Source organism: Sebastes umbrosus, chromosome 5 (assembly GCF_015220745.1).
Source record: "Sebastes umbrosus isolate fSebUmb1 chromosome 5, fSebUmb1.pri, whole genome shotgun sequence".
NCBI lineage: Eukaryota > Metazoa > Chordata > Actinopteri > Perciformes > Sebastidae > Sebastes > Sebastes umbrosus.
The window spans coordinates 7,323,406-7,341,505 of NC_051273.1; the positions used below are offsets into that span (position 1 = coordinate 7,323,406).

Genomic DNA, 18,100 nt, shown 5'->3' on the forward strand with positions numbered 1-18,100 from the left:
GTATACATATACATACATATATCATAAAATATTGCAGCAACGTTTCTAAAATTTGGATTTGTATATATATATATATATATACAATATATATATGTATATGTATATACATATACATATATATATACAAATATATACATATATATTTTTTTTTATATTTATAGTATAAGTATGAGGATTAGTGGTAAGGTATAGGGAGAGGTAATTTGAAGGTGACTTCGGGAGAGCTTCCGGACGGGCCCGAGCGCAGCCGAAGCTTAGCACCGACGTGACGCAGTGACGCAATCATCGAGCGACGACAGCTTTGAATTGTTGTTTCTTCAAATCGTGGTCAGATTTGTTATTTCATAGACAAGGTAGAGTATAATCATGTTTCTCTTCACTTAAACGTCATTGTTTCTGTCTTATACTCCACCATCACTTCACATACTGACTCTCAGCTCCTCTTTTGTCTTCAGACGGCCTCAACTTCCTCCTGAAAATGGAGGAAATGTGTTGTAGTCGCTGCTTTGTGCTCCTCGTCTGTTGTGTTTCTGCTGCAGATAGCTCACTCAGCTCACTCTGCTAGCTTCAAGGGGATTACTAACTTATGCACAACTTTGTGAAACACGCTAATTGACTTAAAATCACTGCATGGTAGGTTGTGTTGTTAAATGATGTTTGGGCCCTGGTGCTCGACGTGACACCACCGAGCTAACGACACCTTTGTTTAGATTTAACTTCACACAACTTGACTGTTTGATTGTGGGATTGAAGTTTTAGCAGACTTTGGCAGAGCTGTTCACCCCTAACTAAGGCTGCTGCTGGCTGATTGATCTGCACACACTGGATATCTGCAGCTCAGGAGCTGCTATGTTGCTGCTAACCTCAGCTAACTTGCTTCTAAACGAGATGACACCTGTTTTGTATTGATCCCTATTAAACAAACCATGACAATAATAATAATAATAATATAGTTAAGCTATTCCTCATTCAGCAGGAAGCCACATTCATTTACTGTGTGAGCCTGAAGTAGCATCTATAATGATGTGATCCTCATTAACAGGTGGATCTCAGTTGCATGTGATTCATTTGTTTTAGCTTGCAACTAACTCACTTTTTGCACAAAGATATCACGACTACAAAACAAGTATTTAAGGGACATTTCGTGCCAAAAGTAAAGTTACTGACTCCCAAAGAGGAGTCATCTCGTTTAGAAGCAAGTTAGCTGAGGTTAGCAGCAACATAGCAGCTCTTGAGCTTAACTAGGAGTTTTACCTGTAAACGAGATGACTCCTCTTTGGGAGTCAGTAACGTTGCTTTAGGCACGTTAAATACTTGTTTTGTAGTCGTGATATCTTTGTGCAAAAAGTGAGTTAGTTGCAAGCTAAAACAAATGAATCACATGCTGTCTGAACTGAGATCCACCTGTTAATGAGGATCACTATGGTTGCTACTTCAGATTTGGCTCACACAGTAAATGAATATGGCTTCCTGCTGAATGAGGAATAGCTTAATTATTATTATTATTATTATTATTATTTTTCATGGTTTATTTAAAGGTCCCATATTGTAAAAGTAAGATTTGTATGTCTTTTATATTATAAAGCAGGTTTAAGTGATATATAAATACTGTGAAAGTATCAAAGCGCTCAATATAATATATAATATACGGAGAAATACACACAGCTCGTATTCAGAAATTGTGTGTTTGAAACAAGCTGTCAGGATTCCTGTCCATTTGTGATGTCACAAATATACAATATCTAGACCATTACACAGTTTTAAACAAACATTCTAAATGTGTCCCAGTTTAGTTCCTGTCGCAGTGTATGTAAATGACATCAGCTGACAGGAAGTAAACATGGACCCAAACTGTTGCCTAGCAACACAATTCTGTTGAAATGCACTAAAACTGAGCGTTTCAGACAGAGGGGTAAATACAGGTATAATCAGGCAGACAGTATGAGGAAAATAAAGTGTTTTTTGAACATTACAGCATGTAAACATGTTCTAGTAGAAACACAAAATACAAGTATGAACCTGAAAATGAGCACGATATGAGACCTTTAATAGGGACCAATACAATGTACATAGACAACTAAAAAACGGCTATCTGATGCCAGTATCAGTGCTTATAGCGGATGCTAATTTGCAACACCTGTCCCTAGAAGGGCTTTTTGTGAAAATAAGAGACAAAAAAACAAGACAATTGCCACTTGAAGCTGCTCTGGTGGATCTGTTAAAGCTCTGTAGTCTCATGATGTATTTGCAGAAAGGCAGAGGAGCACAAGCTTTACATAATGAAAATCAATAAAGTTTGCAAAACTTAACATCTTGTATTTACTCAAAATGAGGCAATGATGACAATTTTAAATAATGAGTCATGCTTTGCGCATTTAAACATCTAATTTTATTGCTAAAATGTCTTTCATTTGCTCTTATTGTCTCCCTGTCTCTTCCTCTTTCCCATTTGCTCTAACTAGGGGACCATGGTGGTGTTACTCTTCCATACAGAGTCTACCCATCACTGAGGAACACTTAATATCTGACATGCTCTAGTCTGTTGTCTAGTCAATAACCTCTATGGTGAGGAAAGGCTTGAGGACAACTTCTTCTCTACACCACAAAAGGACTTTAGAGAAGAATACCTGGAGGGAAGCGTCAGGATAAAAAACAAGGAAACACGTAATATTCCGAGGACCAACAGGAAGGAGAGGACAGGCGTGTGGAGACGGGGGTGTTGGGGATGGGGTTGAAGAGCCAAAGGAGGACGTCATGGTTCACAGCGGCTCTGCATCCCCAATGAAAACAACACCATCAGCATCGCCTCAATTAACTGTTCCTGCTACAACACCTCCTCTGCAAGCAGCTCCTCCTCTTGTGCCTCCCCCTGGAGATGCTACAGACCCGGACCTAAACCAGACCCCAGCCAAACTTCTTGCCACAGACCTTACCTCCGACTCAGACTTGACCCAGCCCTCTAGTCTGACTCCTGCTGATCCTGAGCCCCTTGTTTTTACCCCGGTAAAAACACTTGCTGCTAACTCGAGCCCGGTGTCAGCCTGGTCCTCTACACACACACTCTCCGCTCCTGAGGGCCCCGTCAATGGCCGTACATCAGGCAGGAAGAGGACTCCTAAAGCCTGTGACTGCTGTGGGCCCAACGGTAAAGGACACGATGTCGGAACCTCGGGCAGAGGGAGGGGGAGAGGAAGAGGGAGAGGGAGGGGGGGTGGAAGGGACGTCAGGGACTTCAGGGACACCCCAAAAAGGAAATTGGATGGCCAGATGACCCATTTGACACATTTTGATTTGACCAAGGAGGAGGTGGAGGAAGCAGAGGATGAAGGTGACAGATATGAGAAGGTGCAAACGACTGTAGTAGTGGCTGATACTCGGTCACAAACGCCCATCGCTCTCCCTGTTACAGTCTCCCTGCAGGATGGACCAACAAGCAATTATGTTGCTCCAGAGAAAAGGGATGCACAGAAAAAGGAGGACGTGTTGATAGAAGGGTCAGGGGGGAAAGGAGTCGGCGCTAGCGGGGATGTGGAGATGATATTGTCTAGAATGGCAGGCAGGGGAGCACCAGTAGTTAGAGGGAGAGGAGGGAGGGGAATGGTGGGAGCTACGTCTGCATCAAAAATGGAAGTAGAAGGTGGAATAAAGAGGGCAGGTTCATGTGGCATCGGTTCTAAAATGGATGCCAGGGCTCCGTTATTGTTTGTGCAGAGGCAAAACAAAGCCACAGAGATGGACCACGGAGAGCAGGCTGACTCCAGCTCAGTTAAATCTTCATTGGGAAATGGAGACACGGTAAACCTGAGTGACACTGAACCTGAAGAGGATGCGAAGGAGGGTAACGCGATCATAAGGGAAATGGCAAATGGGCTACTTTCTACTTTCCCACAGCAGTCAGGTCCTGCATCAAGGTCAGGATCTCCCCAGGACCTAGACTCTGAGATGCAGGTGGACAAGTCTCCTGACAGAACAGACTCTGTACCGGTAACTCTCTCCAACGGAGATGTCACCACACCAACAAATGCTGATCACTGCTCCACACTTATGGAGGTGGAAACCTCTCATCCGGCTGCGGTTGCTCCTTCATCCCAGGGTCCTATTACAGTGTGCAGCATGCAGCACAGCTTGGCATTAAGAGACCACAGGCTGTACTGTCAGCCGGGAACATGGGAGAGGGGCGGGATGGAAGAAGTATTAGACAAAGAAAAAACTAACGGAGGGGAGATAGATGGAGAGAAGCAGAATAAGGAAAGCCTGGAGCAGCTTACTGATATGATCCACGGTAAGATGTGTTCTCAGTTTGTTGAAATGAAGCGTGGTAAATCATTGATTGTTTTTTTTTACACACAAGCTGAAAAAAGTGCTGAGGATGGCACGTTTTCTGTCATATGACATTTGTAAAACATGAGGAAACTTTTATGGGATATTTTCTCATTTCCAAAATAAGAACTGAATTTATGTTTAGTTGTAATTTCTAAGCTGATACACACAATTTATTTTTGTTTTGCTGTAACTTGGTCACCTAGCATAATACAACAAAATAGTCCAAAACGCCAAGAGATGTTTTAACTTTCAGCACAGACCTAATTTAAGATCAGCCCTGTTTCACCAAGATTTTCACATGGGTACATAGGAAATAGGGATTGAGTTTTTTCTGTTTTACAATTTCAAGAGACAACACACATAGTTCTGTCCTCTTAGAATACATTTTTATGGGACAGCATCTTCTTGGCATCACTCATGTTTGGAAGTCAATAAACAGGACTGCGGCTTTGACACAAACAAGCCAAAACTGTTTCAGTGACAGTAAAGGTAAAGGATGTGCAAATATCAGCAGTGATTATATTACTCCAGTTAAAATCACAAAAATGTAACACTGCTTGAATCTGTATTGTGAATTTGGGTTTTAATAAACAAAACCAATCATCTTCCAAACAACAACTTGTTTGTTATTAAGCTAATAGATCTGACAAAGATAATGATCTCCTCTCTTACAGACTTTCTGGAGAGCTTCTACATGAAGTATGGCAGTTTCAGTCCTCTCAGTGAGAGAGATGTCCTGGAATACCTGAAGAAGAAAGGCAACTCTGACCTCAGCAACAGGTTAGTCTGCACGCACGCACACACAATCTGCCAGTGCTTGAGTGTTTATCTGCATGTTTCATCACTAAAGCCGCCCACACATGATCAACGGTAAGATGACTCTGCGCTGGTTGTTCCATTATTTCCAATAAAGAGAGGAGTGTCGCCATATTAAGCGGAACGCTACCCTTGGCGTAGCTTACAGCTTGAAATTGCCACAGAGTACTGCGCTCAAAGCACACATTATTTAAACTTTGACCTCGGCTGCCGCTGACTTTTCAAAGCGCAACCAATGAAAACAGCTGCAACTGTTGTTGTTGCCTAGAAACAGCGAATGGCGTTTCTGCACACTGTTTTTTGGTGACATATTTTACCTGCTGCCTCTACAAGGCTCTGTGCCCTACCGCACGGTGAATGAAGAGCAAAGTTCTTATCATGTGAAGGCAGCTCAGCCACACATGAATCCAGTGATAAAGGTGAAACCGTTTTATGCCAGCAGCAGCAAGTACTTCAGTTAACCAGAATAAGGTAAAACATAGAAGCCAAACAGGACACTGAAACACGGACAAAACACAATGAAGCCTAAAACACGTCATTTACTGTGTGCAGGGAAATTTTTGCTGTTATGATCAACTTGTGTGTTATTTACAGTAAATACGAAAGCTTTCAGTATGTTATCATGTTATCACATATCAAATCAGGCCAGTTGCCAGATGGATGTTTGTTAAAACAGCATTCAGAAGAATCTGTTTGGAAGCGGAGGCACCTAAATCAACACCACACTGTAACTGTTTCATTTCTGTTAAAAAACTTGCATCCTTCCTTTTTTGGACTATTATTTCTAATCTCTGACCTTGTTGCATCTCTTTCCTCCTCTGAGCCAGTCAATAGACACTTCACAGGGTTGTATAAAATGTCTAATGCATTTCTCCTCTTGTTTTGTTTGTGTTTTAGTGGACTGGACGTCAAAAGGGAGATGGCTCGGTACAGGGCAGCGCTGGCCTCTGCTCCTATCGCAGGCTTCATGTTGTCGTATAACAAACACACCCTGGGCCTGGAGGACCTCGGCACACTGGAGGAACAGAACTGGCTTAATGACCAGGTAAAGACGGAAGAAAGGTTGTACAGCTACAGAAAAGTATTCTTGCCACCATCACGCTTCTTCTCAGTCTGACCGGCCTTCTAGCACTAAACAAAAGTCCCTCTAACCCCTCATCCTACCAACCTATTTAACGTACAAGAAGTATCGACTGGAGTCCCTGGGGACCCAAGTCAGGTCAATTTTATCTGTATAGCCCAAAATCACAAATTTGCCTCAGGGGGCTTTACGATCTGTACCGGATACGACACCCTCTGTCCTTCACAGTGTGACCCTCTCATAGGATGAGGAAAAACTCCCCCCAAAAAAACCTTTTAACAGGGAAAAAATAAAAAAATGGATGAAACCTCAGGAAGAGCAACAGAGGAGGGATCCCCCTTCCAGGATGGACAGACGTGCAATAGATGTCGTGTGTACCAACATAATGAAAATACAACATAGACAATCCATATGACAGAAGTTAATACATATAATGTGAACATATGTGAGAAGGTGGATTTTCATGTCAAGCAGCTTCCTGGCATTGCCAAATATGTAGAGCCAGAGCAACACGACCTCCTCTCCACACCTAATAGATAGAGCCAGAATAAAGCACCTGTGAGATATGACAAAAAGTAAACCTCCGGGGTCTGTGGCCCCAGTCAGTAGGATGAGGTTTAAAAAATCCTGCAATAATGAAAAGACATATCCCATTTGTTTGTTTTAGTGATGAACAGTCTTACATTGAATCATCTTTGTCTGTCTGCTCAGATTATCAACATGTATGGAGAACTCATCATGGAGGCGACACAACAGAAGGTGAGGGTTTGTTTGAATGCTTAAAATAAAAAAAAAATTCATATAGCAAAAGGATGAGATTTATGAAATCCTCACTGTAAGAGCGAGGAGAATTTTATTACATTGAGATGTTTTTCATTATATAAATATATACATGACATTTTGACTGTAATGTGTTCATGTATTTTATTATTTCTCTCTCAGGTTCATTTCTTTAACAGCTTTTTCCACAAGCAGCTGGTCGCCAAGGGTTATGAAGGTGTGAAGAGATGGACTAAAAAAGTAAGTTGTTTAAACAGTATCGCTATAGCTGAACTTTAATATCACTATTTTATTTCCTCTTTTTAATTTGTTGCAGGAAAATAGATTTAACTGTCAACCATTTTTTTGCGGTCTGGTTGCCACTGTTGGCAACCGCAGTCTAAATTCAGTTTCCTAGCTACATTAAGTAAAAGTAGGTCATATGAAATGTGTTCAATAATTCTTGAAATCATCCATTTCCATCCACCTTACTGTTTAGCCGTGCATGTAAAAAAAGTTATTTGGTGTCAAACAGATAGTTTGTGACTTTTGGAAGTATTGCCTGATAATCTGACAGCTGCACCGTGTTGGATATCTAATTAGTGTGTGTGGTAATTTGATTATTTCAGGTTGACCTGTTCTCCAAGTGGCTGCTGCTATTTCCCATCCATTTAGAAATCCACTGGTCTCTCATCACGGTCACCATGGCAACCAAAACCATCAGCTACTACGACAGCCAAGGCATCGTCTTCAGACACACCACAGATGTGAGTACCTCTTTGTAGTTCATTGTTTCAGATGTTTGGGTGATTTGATTTTGAATCTCTGCGGAACTAACGCGATCATCGGTTATCCAGTTTTTCTGATAGATTATTGGACCATCTATTCCTGGAGAGACTCCACCAGATGAATAGTTGTTCTCTCAGCAACAGCAGATAGACAGAATGTGCCAGGTTTTTCATCATAAGGCTGTAATGAAGCAGAATGTACTTTGAGAGTAAATTAGTGGATTAATGTGTGAAAGACAGCAAACCATACATGTTCCTGTTTAAATTTAGCTCCTATATTCTCACCATCTGCTTCACTTAACCTCCACTTTCTCATTGAGACTACGTCTGTTCTTCCTTAAAACTATCCCAATGCTCGAGCAATGCAATCCACACAGTCCTCTGGAATCTGAATTGAAATTTAAGTTAGTTGACATTTTTTTTAACATTCATAAAATCCAATAAATACTGTCTCACAGTGGAAATGTGTTTGTTCTTCCCTATCAGAACATTATGAAGTACCTTCAGTCTGAAGCCAGAGAGAAGCAACAGACGGCTTTCCAGAAAGGCTGGAAGATCACCATCATCAAGGTAACCCTGAACCCTGAACCCTGACTGTCGTCCTCATGCTGTGGTCACCTGGTGTCCTGAAAACATTTATTTCACCTTGATGTTAGTCAAATGCAGAATCAACAGAATATTGATTCATATTTGATCAGCGCTGCCTCTGTTGAATAAACAGCCAATAGCAACGCTCTCTCTCTCTGAAATGACCTGTGATTGGTCAAAGTCTCCTGTTACGTTAGATTTTTTAAAGCCTGAAAACAGAGCCATGAGGAGGTGCAGAAGTCTAGTTATCTCTCAGAGCACTTGAATTACAATATGCTGAAATGTTATTATGGATTTTTTTGCCCAATGATGCCAAAAACGTTCTGCCTCCTGAAGCTTTAAGTTACTGTTGCATCATTTTTTCCCCCCGGTAAGTATTTCTTAACCATTGTCTCACTACAAAATCAAACATACAATATAGATGCAGGTGTGCACAGTAAATACAAACATGTAAAGACATAAACTGTTCAGTCCAGAAGCTGTAGCTGTGAGATCACTTGTCCTCTGCTTGACTGTGACTTGTTGACTCCTCAGGGTATTCCTCAGCAGAAAAACGACAGCGACTGTGGAGTTTTTGTCCTCGAGGTGAGTCATTATTCTTTCCGACCTTTACTGCTGTCCTCCGTTCATCACACATTTCTTTCATTCTTTTCCTCATCTCCTGTCCCCGTTTGCTCTCTTCTCTCTTTGCCTTATCTGTCTTTTTTTCCTGGCTGAAAAATAAATATAAATATAGCTGTGTCTCCAGAAGAAAGACACTGGGGAGAAGCTTTCTGTTGTTTAATATGGCAACCTAGCCGTGGTTGTGGATCATTTTCCCTCACTGTCTCTTCTTTTTTGTCTTGGTGTGTCAGTACTGCCGTTGTCTCTCTGTGAAGCAGCCTCTGCTGTTCAGTCAGGAGGACATGCCGCGCATCCGCAAGAGAATCCACAAGGAGCTGTGTGACTGCCACCTCAACGATTGAACGACTGAATTATGGGCGCTTTCACTCTTCACGACTGCCCGCCTGGTTACATGAGACGGTGTGTCCAGGTCTGTCAGATGGCCTGTGTTACTGACAGCCTGCTACATAAGCTAAGTTCAGTATTCCAGGGAGCTCTGGAGTCTTGACGGACAGCACCGTGGCTGCTCATTTGGACTTTTGGTGACTTTTTGGAGTTCAAAAACAGTCTGTAGCTAAATAGATTTCTACTTGCAAAGAACTACTGACGTGGCCCCCTACTGACCCACCGCGGTGCTGGACCCATCAGGTTGTTTTTTGCGTTCTACATTTACCTTCTCCCCAGTGGATTTCAACCAAATGGCCAAATGGACACAATTAGGGAGCTCTGAGTTGGACTTGACAACACAGGCGTTGGACCAGCCTGGACCAATGGGACGGACCTTCCATCCCAAATGGAGTGGCCTTACTTCCCACGAGGCCATTTTAACCCCAAATGACATTTTTAGCTGTTTTATTTTATGCTGGATTTAACAGCAGTATCCTACTTAACAGTTATATGCGTGTTTTCTAACATGTTTAATAAAGGTAGGATGTTTTGATTCAGTGGACCAACTGTTCACTTAAAACTTGAAGGTTTGAGTTGGTGTCGTTCTCTTGGACTACAGATATTTGCACGGGTTCGAGGCCTATCATCCGTTGAAGAGTCTAGATATCAACTGAATGTACTGATCACATATTCTTCCTGGCTGCCTCGCAGGGTGCACACTTAAGCACTCTACAGGCTAAAATGGCACATTTTGGCTGTGGCTTGAAACAGGGATATATAATTTTTGTATCAACATTTTTGACACCTTACTCCAAATAATTTCTTATTAAAAATTCCAGATTTTCCACCACATTATTTCCCGCTTTTTTTGTTTTGTTGTGATCACGTCGTTATGATGTGGCGTTTTCCTGCCTTTTCAGCTGAACGCCACTGTTTGATTTTACATTTGAATCCATCAATTTGTGTTTGAAAACAGTTTTTCTCATGCTGGTTGGTGAATTTCATATGAAGCTGTACAGCTTGCTGCTGGTGTGAGGACCACCGCATCTGATTTTTAGCAAAGGAGTTTCTCCATGTTGACTTTATATTATTGTCGAGGCCTCCTGCTTCACATGGATGCATTATCACAGGCGTAGACAGTCGTAGTTACAGAGCGGCCTCTTTAACAGAGAAACAAGTGGACCTCAGCTATTTTGATTAAATCTTCTGTCCTACCTAGATTTTGTTGTTATATTTGGTTATATATGTATTTACAGATTGTATTGTACTTTTACTGGCCTACTACTGTACATGCTTGCTTTGGCTAAAAACCACAATTGTTTCTGGACTGTTTTTATTGTTGTTATTAAAAGGCCAATACTGCTGGGAATGTTGTTGCAGCTTTTCTCTTAAGTTCTTTTGAATGGGTTGTGCAAAAATGCTGAATCATGGAGGCAACATCATATATTGACAGTGACAGGATGGATGACGTCTTTTAAACCTGCAGTATGCAGAATGTTTTTGGCATCATTGGTCAAAAATTCCATAATAACCTTTCAGCATATTGTAATTCAAGGTTTCTGAGAGAAAACTAGACTTAGACTAGTAACTTCAAAGATAATCTTCTCATCAATCTTATCTCCGCAACAAAGTCTCGTCAAAATCTTGATTTTATTTTATCTTTTTTTTTTTCTCGAGGATAATAATCTATTATCATGATCAGATCTCTGCATTAGTTGGTGATGAAAAACCTAAAGCATCTATGTGATAAGAGGTTTGTGAAAGATCAGTGAACTGAAGTTGGGGCTGCATTACTACATAATTACCAGAAGAGGGAGTCCTTTATCAGCAGTTCATCATCTTGCCATGGTCATCCTTTTTCTTCTTGTTTGGCACCCATCCATCTCCAGAAACATGTCAGTGGTCCTGGAGATGGATGGAGGTTGAGTCTGTTGCTTGAGGGCAACTTCAGCAGGGACCCCCTGAGGCGAGGGATGATCTTATAACTATTATACAAGTCTGATTATCTTAGTGCTACGTACTTTAATGTCAGAATTAGCATTACACAGGCGTGTGTAAAGTAGTTGACCTTTACATGCAGTTTTATGCTAATTGCAGCTCCAGTTTGAGATTAGGCCTACTGCTCGGGTTTCATCATCTCAGCCGGTGGGGAGTGTTTCCTTCAGATATGCACAGCTAAAATAGAGAGTGTCGTGCTGCTGCCTGTTCGGCACTTGATTCGAACACTTGATGGAACAATTGGTGCCATCAGATGGGGTCGTGTTTACGAGATGAGTCCATATGAACGCCCCCCTCATGACATATTCATAACCTCGTAAGTGGAAAGTTTCTGAAAGCTCCGAGTTCACGACTCGTGATGTGTTTGTTGACATTGTCAGAAATGGCGGCAGCCATTGAAGTTCATTTTTCGGAGCATAATAAGTTAATATATTGTAATATTAGTCGCATATTGTTTTTCTTGGTAATTTTATAATATGTCTGAGGAAAATGTTGATATTCCAAACGACCTCATCTTTTCCCTCTGTCATTATGCCTTTGCATTTACTGCATTATGTTCCCTACTTGCTAGCTTGCTAAATTGTTAACCTCTGTGGCTTCTAGACGCCGACAGTAACATTAATATTGTCGTTGCTTAGCAGCGGTGTTCTCACGACTTAACCACTTGAACGCCAAGCATATCGTGTATTCTCATGTTGTAAACACGAGCTCACGAGTTTCATTTGAAGGCACCAAATGTCAGTTAAACTTCAACTGCCATGGAACTGTGTCAGTAGTGGTTGCTACTAACAACAGAATGTTTAACTGACACCAACTGCAAAGAACGTTTATTACCAAGAAGTGAAAGTCAATCGTTCCATTGCAACATCATTATCCAGCAGCAAAGCTACGCTTCCGCCATGTTGGACTGAAAGCGACTACCAGACGCCAGTAAAACGTACACCCAAAAAGTGCCGTACAAAAGTAAAACAAAATAATTTCTATTCTATTGTCACATTCTACCAAAATGGCCTGTGTTGAACAATAAAATATTATAAATATAACAAGCATTTTCTGTCCAAAATGACGGCAGAAAAAAACACCAGAGTTTCGTTTCTTTGCTTCTATACTCTTTGCTAAATGCTCGTGGCAGAATAGCCTATCTTAACTTTCTTAATGCTCAAACCATACATATATCTATGGCTCAAACCATACAGCAAAAAATGACAGATCATGTCAGGTTGCAAAGCTGTTTTACTTCATTCTTGTCTATATGTAATTAAAATCTCATCGACCATCCGGGAATAGCATTGTCAACTGAAACGTGCCTCACAATAAACCTGATCAACATTTATTTACCAGGAGTACAGATCAAGTCTCCGATGGTCAACTTTGGTATTTTTCAACCTGGATCCTATTTTACCGTGTTTTTGTGTCTCAGCGACAACAGTTTTTGAAGTTGGTCCAGTATTGAGGGAGAACGCTGTAACTGGCAGCCGTGAAACGAGCTGCGAGGGAAAGTGAGCAGCATCACTGTAATGTTACGTCCTAATAGCAATCCATCCATGCCTCATTCTCTGCCTCCTTTGGTGTGAAGGCAGTTTGGACGTACAGTAGTAGTAAGTGAGGGTGTCTCTCTTCCTCTCTCACTAAACCTAACAGGCAGGTTAAGTGCTGCAAAGCGCTGCTTTATCTCTCTAATGCGGGGAAACTATAATAGGATGAGCTGATAAGAGGCAGGCAGCTCTCCCTGTGTGTGAGAGTTGAGTCTGATCTCATCCCTCTGTGGGATTTGTCCTCATCTTTTTTCACTCCACTTGACTCTGTTAGTCTTTCAAAAAAAAATAAAATCTGTCTGGAGCCCCAAACTTCAATTTATTGTCCTGAGGGAAATTTGTTTTTCAGCCAGGGCTAAAAATACTCATAAAAGCACATAAAACAAAATATCCTCCCGCAAATAGGACAATGAAACCAAAATATAACTCAAATAAATAACAGATCAAGGCCAAAATAAAGTCACCACTGCTGATAAATAAAAACTCAAAAAGACAGCGACAGATAACTCAGAGTTGCTCTTGTCACCTTGAAGTTTTAAAAGCATAACAGATAGAACCGGTCCAAGTAAAGTGCGTCAATGTAAAGAGCCAACTGCTCTCATTACATTAATTCATTTAGTCTCTGGCATGCCTTACATTTGTTTTGGGCACCATAAATCTGTAAACAGTAAGTCGTTTCAGCAGGTTTATAGTCCTAATATATGCTAAAGGCAAAGAATTTAATGAAGAGCGCAGAAAGGTAGAGACACTTCAGCTCGTGGCCTTCATCAGAGTACTGAAAGGGAAACTATTTACAATTTACTATGATTGATGTCGGTGCACAGACAATCTTGAGAGCAGCAAATTGAAAATTAAAAATGTAATCTGCAATTTAAAAAGATTATAGCTTTGTACACTAAAGTAGTTTCAAAAAAGAAAAATCAAATCAGGTTTTGTGGTCCATTATGTAGAAAGCACCCTAAAAACAAGCTTTTTCAGTATATAGGCTATCAAGCTACAAACAAGTATCGTGAGATCAGAATCAGGTTTATTTTGCTAATATACATACATGGATTTGACGGTTTTATGCCGCACTCTCAATGTACTTACACAGAAATAACAGCTAGGAACAATAATGACACATAATTTGTTTTCAGATTACCTGTCTCGTACACTACTGTCAGGATATAGAACATTTTATAAAAATAACTCTTTTTAATCATATTTGCTCCATTTCTACCCACTGCTGCTTTAAAGGTGCAGTGTGTAGGATTTGCGTCTAGCGGTGAGGTTGCAGATTGCAACCGACTGAATCTTCTCCTGTGTGCCAAGTTTGTAGGAGAAATACGGTGGCTGTTGTGAAAACATGAAAATGTGAACTGCCCTATCTAGCGTCAGTGTTTGGTTTGTCTGTTCTGGGCTACTGTAGAAACCTGTTGGCCGACTTCACTCCGTGAAGAAGAGGACCCTTATTTTCAGGTGATTATAGGTAACACTTCATTTTACAGGTCTGCAAATTTCATGGTAATTAAGTGATAATTAGCAAGTAACCTATTTGAAATTTCTTTGGAATTACTGCCAAATTACCCCAATATTTACCTCAAAATTTATTGAAAATTACTTAATTATAAACCTGATTTAATAATTATTAAATAGCTAAAATGGCATATAATATAACACTTCTGATAAGGCACAAATCTCACCATTGTGTGACTTATTATCTACACAAATATAACCTGGTAGCTAATGTAACGATTCAGGGAGTTCTTTTTAAAAGAAATTTCAAATAAGTTATTTGCTAATTATCATCTATTTATCAGCAGACATGGAAATAAAGCATATCAATTAACTTTGTATTTTTTTTCCTGAATGTATTAACTAAATTACCAGCTATTGAGAAATAGCGGAATATAATTATATGATTGTTACCTGATTATACACTAAAGAAAACATACTGGTCCTTTAAAGTAACCAATAAGACTTAAATCCAACAGAAAATCTTAGTTTCAGCTATTCAGGGGTTTATAGGGGTGCTCTTAATGTTAAGATAAAAATTGAGACGGTGAATGCTAGACCTTTAGTGACGTCTCAGTTTCATTGGCAGGGAAGTGAGAGCTACTGTTCTGAAGTGATTTAGAGCTCAGGAGTCCTTATTTCTTGGAACAAGGACAGAAAGTAAAGTTAGTAATAAAGCGCTGCAGCATTTAAGTCAACTGTAGGAGCAGACCTGGAAAGATCACACACATTATAATCTCAGAGGGAAAAGGGACTATGACAGAAGTATTAACTACCAGATAAAAACTATTCAGGTCACTGAGAAGCTGCTTCGAAGCAAAAACCATCCAGTGAGATTATTTTATTACCTCTATCATGAGTGCCTCTTACGTGTTTCATTCCATTTGAGATTATTACGGCTGTATTTACACTGAATCTTCTTCCTAAAGATCCTCACCGTGTTTTCTCTGTGACAGCAGCTTTGTTGTTTGTACCAAAAACATTTATTTAGAAATTTTGATTTGGATAAATGACTGCTTATTTAGCAGGTGTCACACAGTCACTGATGTAGCCATACAATGCATCTGTCTGTTGGTTAGGTGAGTCTTCAAAGACGGAGCGGTCTCGACTTGATGTCTCAATACAGTCCTGTTTTAAAGAGCAGACCAGAACTGACTAACTCAGAATAGTCCCACTACTTTCACTGTTATTAATCACTTGGTCTGATGATTGATTTCCTAATTTTATTGTTTGAGTGAAGCTTTTCTACAGAAAAGGAATGGGAAAAGGAGGGGGAGGATAAGCAGCAGTGGGATGGAGTGAAGTGGATATAAAGAGGGATTTATTTTTGGAGAGATTGAGAGGAAGGTCAGAAAGGGAGGATAAAGCTCAGAATAGAGGAGAGAAGGCAAGTTTGGATCTTAACAGGACATTGAGATGGATACGGTGAGCACTAGAGGAGCCGGATTAGGGGATGAGAGAGGGAGAGATGGTCGGTTTGGGAGACCTGAGGAGGTCAGCGCTGCAGGAGGTTTGAAGTAATCACACACATTAGTCTGAAAACTAAATGTGGATAAGAGACTTTGCAAGTAGTTATGTAAAACATGGACGAGGCTTTAATAAAGAGAAAGGCCAATAGAGGCAGGTGAATATTAAAATAAATTTTCAAGGAAAGAGTGTCCGGGGAAACACAAAGAGGGATTTTCATACTTAAAAAGACTACCTTTGGAAGATATCCACTTAATTAGTCAGACTGTTGAAGTCTCATATTAGCTTCAGATAAGCGTTGGAATATATCTTTGCACAGTAGGAGGACTGTGGATTTTGTCCCCCATCTCTTACATTGAAAGTTCATTAGAAAGGGATCTCCTTCCTCCTGGTATGAACAGGAAGAATGATTACAGCAAGAAAAATCAGTTGCAATGTTTTTATGGGCACCTGACTATTGTGTCAACACAGACTTCAAAAATGTGAACCTGTCCAGGATATCATAATTACAAGATAAATGAAAAACATTAATATGAATAGTTATTGAAGTGCAATTCTTATACATGTACAATCAATCAGTAGGTGATGAAAAGACAGTAGAAAGATTAATTTCATTTAATAAACTTGTGCAGTGCCCGTTCAAACCGTGACTATTCGGATTGGGCCGATTGCTTGGCCTCTGGTGTTGCCGCTTGCAGCTTTCTGGAGAACCGCTCATCCAAACAACTTCACACTCAGTGGTGACACTGCGCTTCCTTGGGTCCTGAGCAATACACCTGCCAAGTGTGAAATCGATCGCAAGAACGGTTGTTGAGAAAATGACTAATAAATATGTCTCGTAGATCTCCGGTCTCTCTTGCTTCACCTGTTCTTGAATGTACAGTAGCCTGGCGAGCGATGGAGAGCGAACTGTACCCAGCATGCCGTTTGACAGTGTATAACAGTTAATAGGGATCCACTCTCAATAGGCTTCACTACACAGTGTGTTCATAACGCACTACTGATAGATATGTCCGTAGATTTCTGGTTCCTCTGCAATACACCTGTCAAGTGTGAAGCCGATCGGATGAAAAAGGTTGATGAGAAAATCGAAGGACAGAGATACAGACAGAGACTCCTTCCATTTTAGTTAGACTAGTGCAGTGCCCGTTCGGGGCGAGGCCGTTCGGGTTGCAGCCTTTTGGAACACATGCCCGCTCGGAGCTTGGCTCACGGAAGTGCTGCTTGCAACGTTCTCGAGAACCGCTTATCGCTCGTTGACTCCAGGGAAGTGAAGAAGTGTTCGGTTGTAACGTTAGTATAACCAGCATTCATCATCCAGCAGCAAAAGTGAACTTCAGTCAATGAGCTGTGGCCTGTAAAGACCCGCTGCAGACGACATCCTTGACTCAGTCCAAAGAGCCCTGTAGCCCCGCCCCCGCTGCTGCTGCACAGAGCGCCGGTTGCTTGTTTATTCATTAATATTGAACTTGTCGCTTGTCCAAATTGCACCAACTTCGGCACTGCACGTCCTTGGGTCCCCAGTAGTACACCCACCAAGTGTAAAGTAAATCGGAAGGACGGTTCTTGAGATATGCAAAGGACACACATACATACGTAGGCTACATACAGACAGAGATTCCTTGCTTTATTAAAATAGTTATAAGGTGGTAGATTAATTTGACACAACAGAGCAACATGAGCTACTAAAAATATACACAAAGTGCAAAACAAAGATGTATATACACATTCCAAATACTTTATTTCCTTAAATACTTATGTCAAGTTAAGTTAATAAAAAGTTGAATTCATTGATTCATTCAGTCAGTCAGAGTTAGACCGTCTGTAAACACCACATAGACCCAGCAGCATTGACTCAACCTTCTCTCTGCTGAATGCTGCTGTTGGCTGATTCACGTCTAACACACTGAGTGTTGGGATAATACAAAGGTTGAATTTGCTAATCAATTCTCTTTTTTTTCCATTTAAGAGACATGTATCTCCTATTTCCAATCATTTGAGCACAGGCATCATCATACCAAATCAGTTGCTCCACACGCTGTCCCGAGCTGACTGCTCGGCAACAGATGGACATCTTAATCTTCCTCATCATCCCCTCCTCCAACAACATTTCCATCATACTATCACGGTGCCTCTGCTGTTTACCAGAGACAGCAGATTGATGCAGACGTGCATTTCTGAGAACAACATAAACACTGAAATGAGCTAATTTTTGCAGCAGATTGATTAAACAGCTTTCGCAGCAGATTTGACGATAAATA

General features: G+C 40.8%; 1 protein-coding gene across 4 annotated transcripts; it reads left to right on the top strand.

The window, feature by feature from the left end:
* The first annotated feature begins 197 nt into the window (after positions 1 to 197).
* Positions 198 to 10,718, top strand: LOC119488706. 4 transcript variants are annotated; one of them, XM_037770559.1, is made up of 10 exons: positions 198 to 353; positions 2,463 to 4,282; positions 4,998 to 5,103; positions 6,037 to 6,184; positions 6,932 to 6,979; positions 7,163 to 7,240; positions 7,609 to 7,746; positions 8,254 to 8,337; positions 8,890 to 8,940; positions 9,210 to 10,718. In XM_037770559.1, the coding sequence occupies exons 2-10, from the start codon at positions 2,755 to 2,757 to the stop codon at positions 9,318 to 9,320; spliced, it is 2,292 nt and encodes a 763-aa protein (XP_037626487.1). In that variant the 5' UTR covers positions 198 to 353; positions 2,463 to 2,754; the 3' UTR covers positions 9,321 to 10,718. The 4 variants fall into 4 exon arrangements, with proteins under 4 accessions (XP_037626487.1, XP_037626489.1, XP_037626490.1 ...); XM_037770560.1 differs by lacking the exon at positions 198 to 353 and adding an exon at positions 406 to 633; XM_037770561.1 differs by lacking the exons at positions 8,254 to 8,337; positions 8,890 to 8,940; positions 9,210 to 10,718 and adding an exon at positions 7,837 to 8,207.
* The last annotated feature ends 7,382 nt before the right edge of the window (positions 10,719 to 18,100 follow it).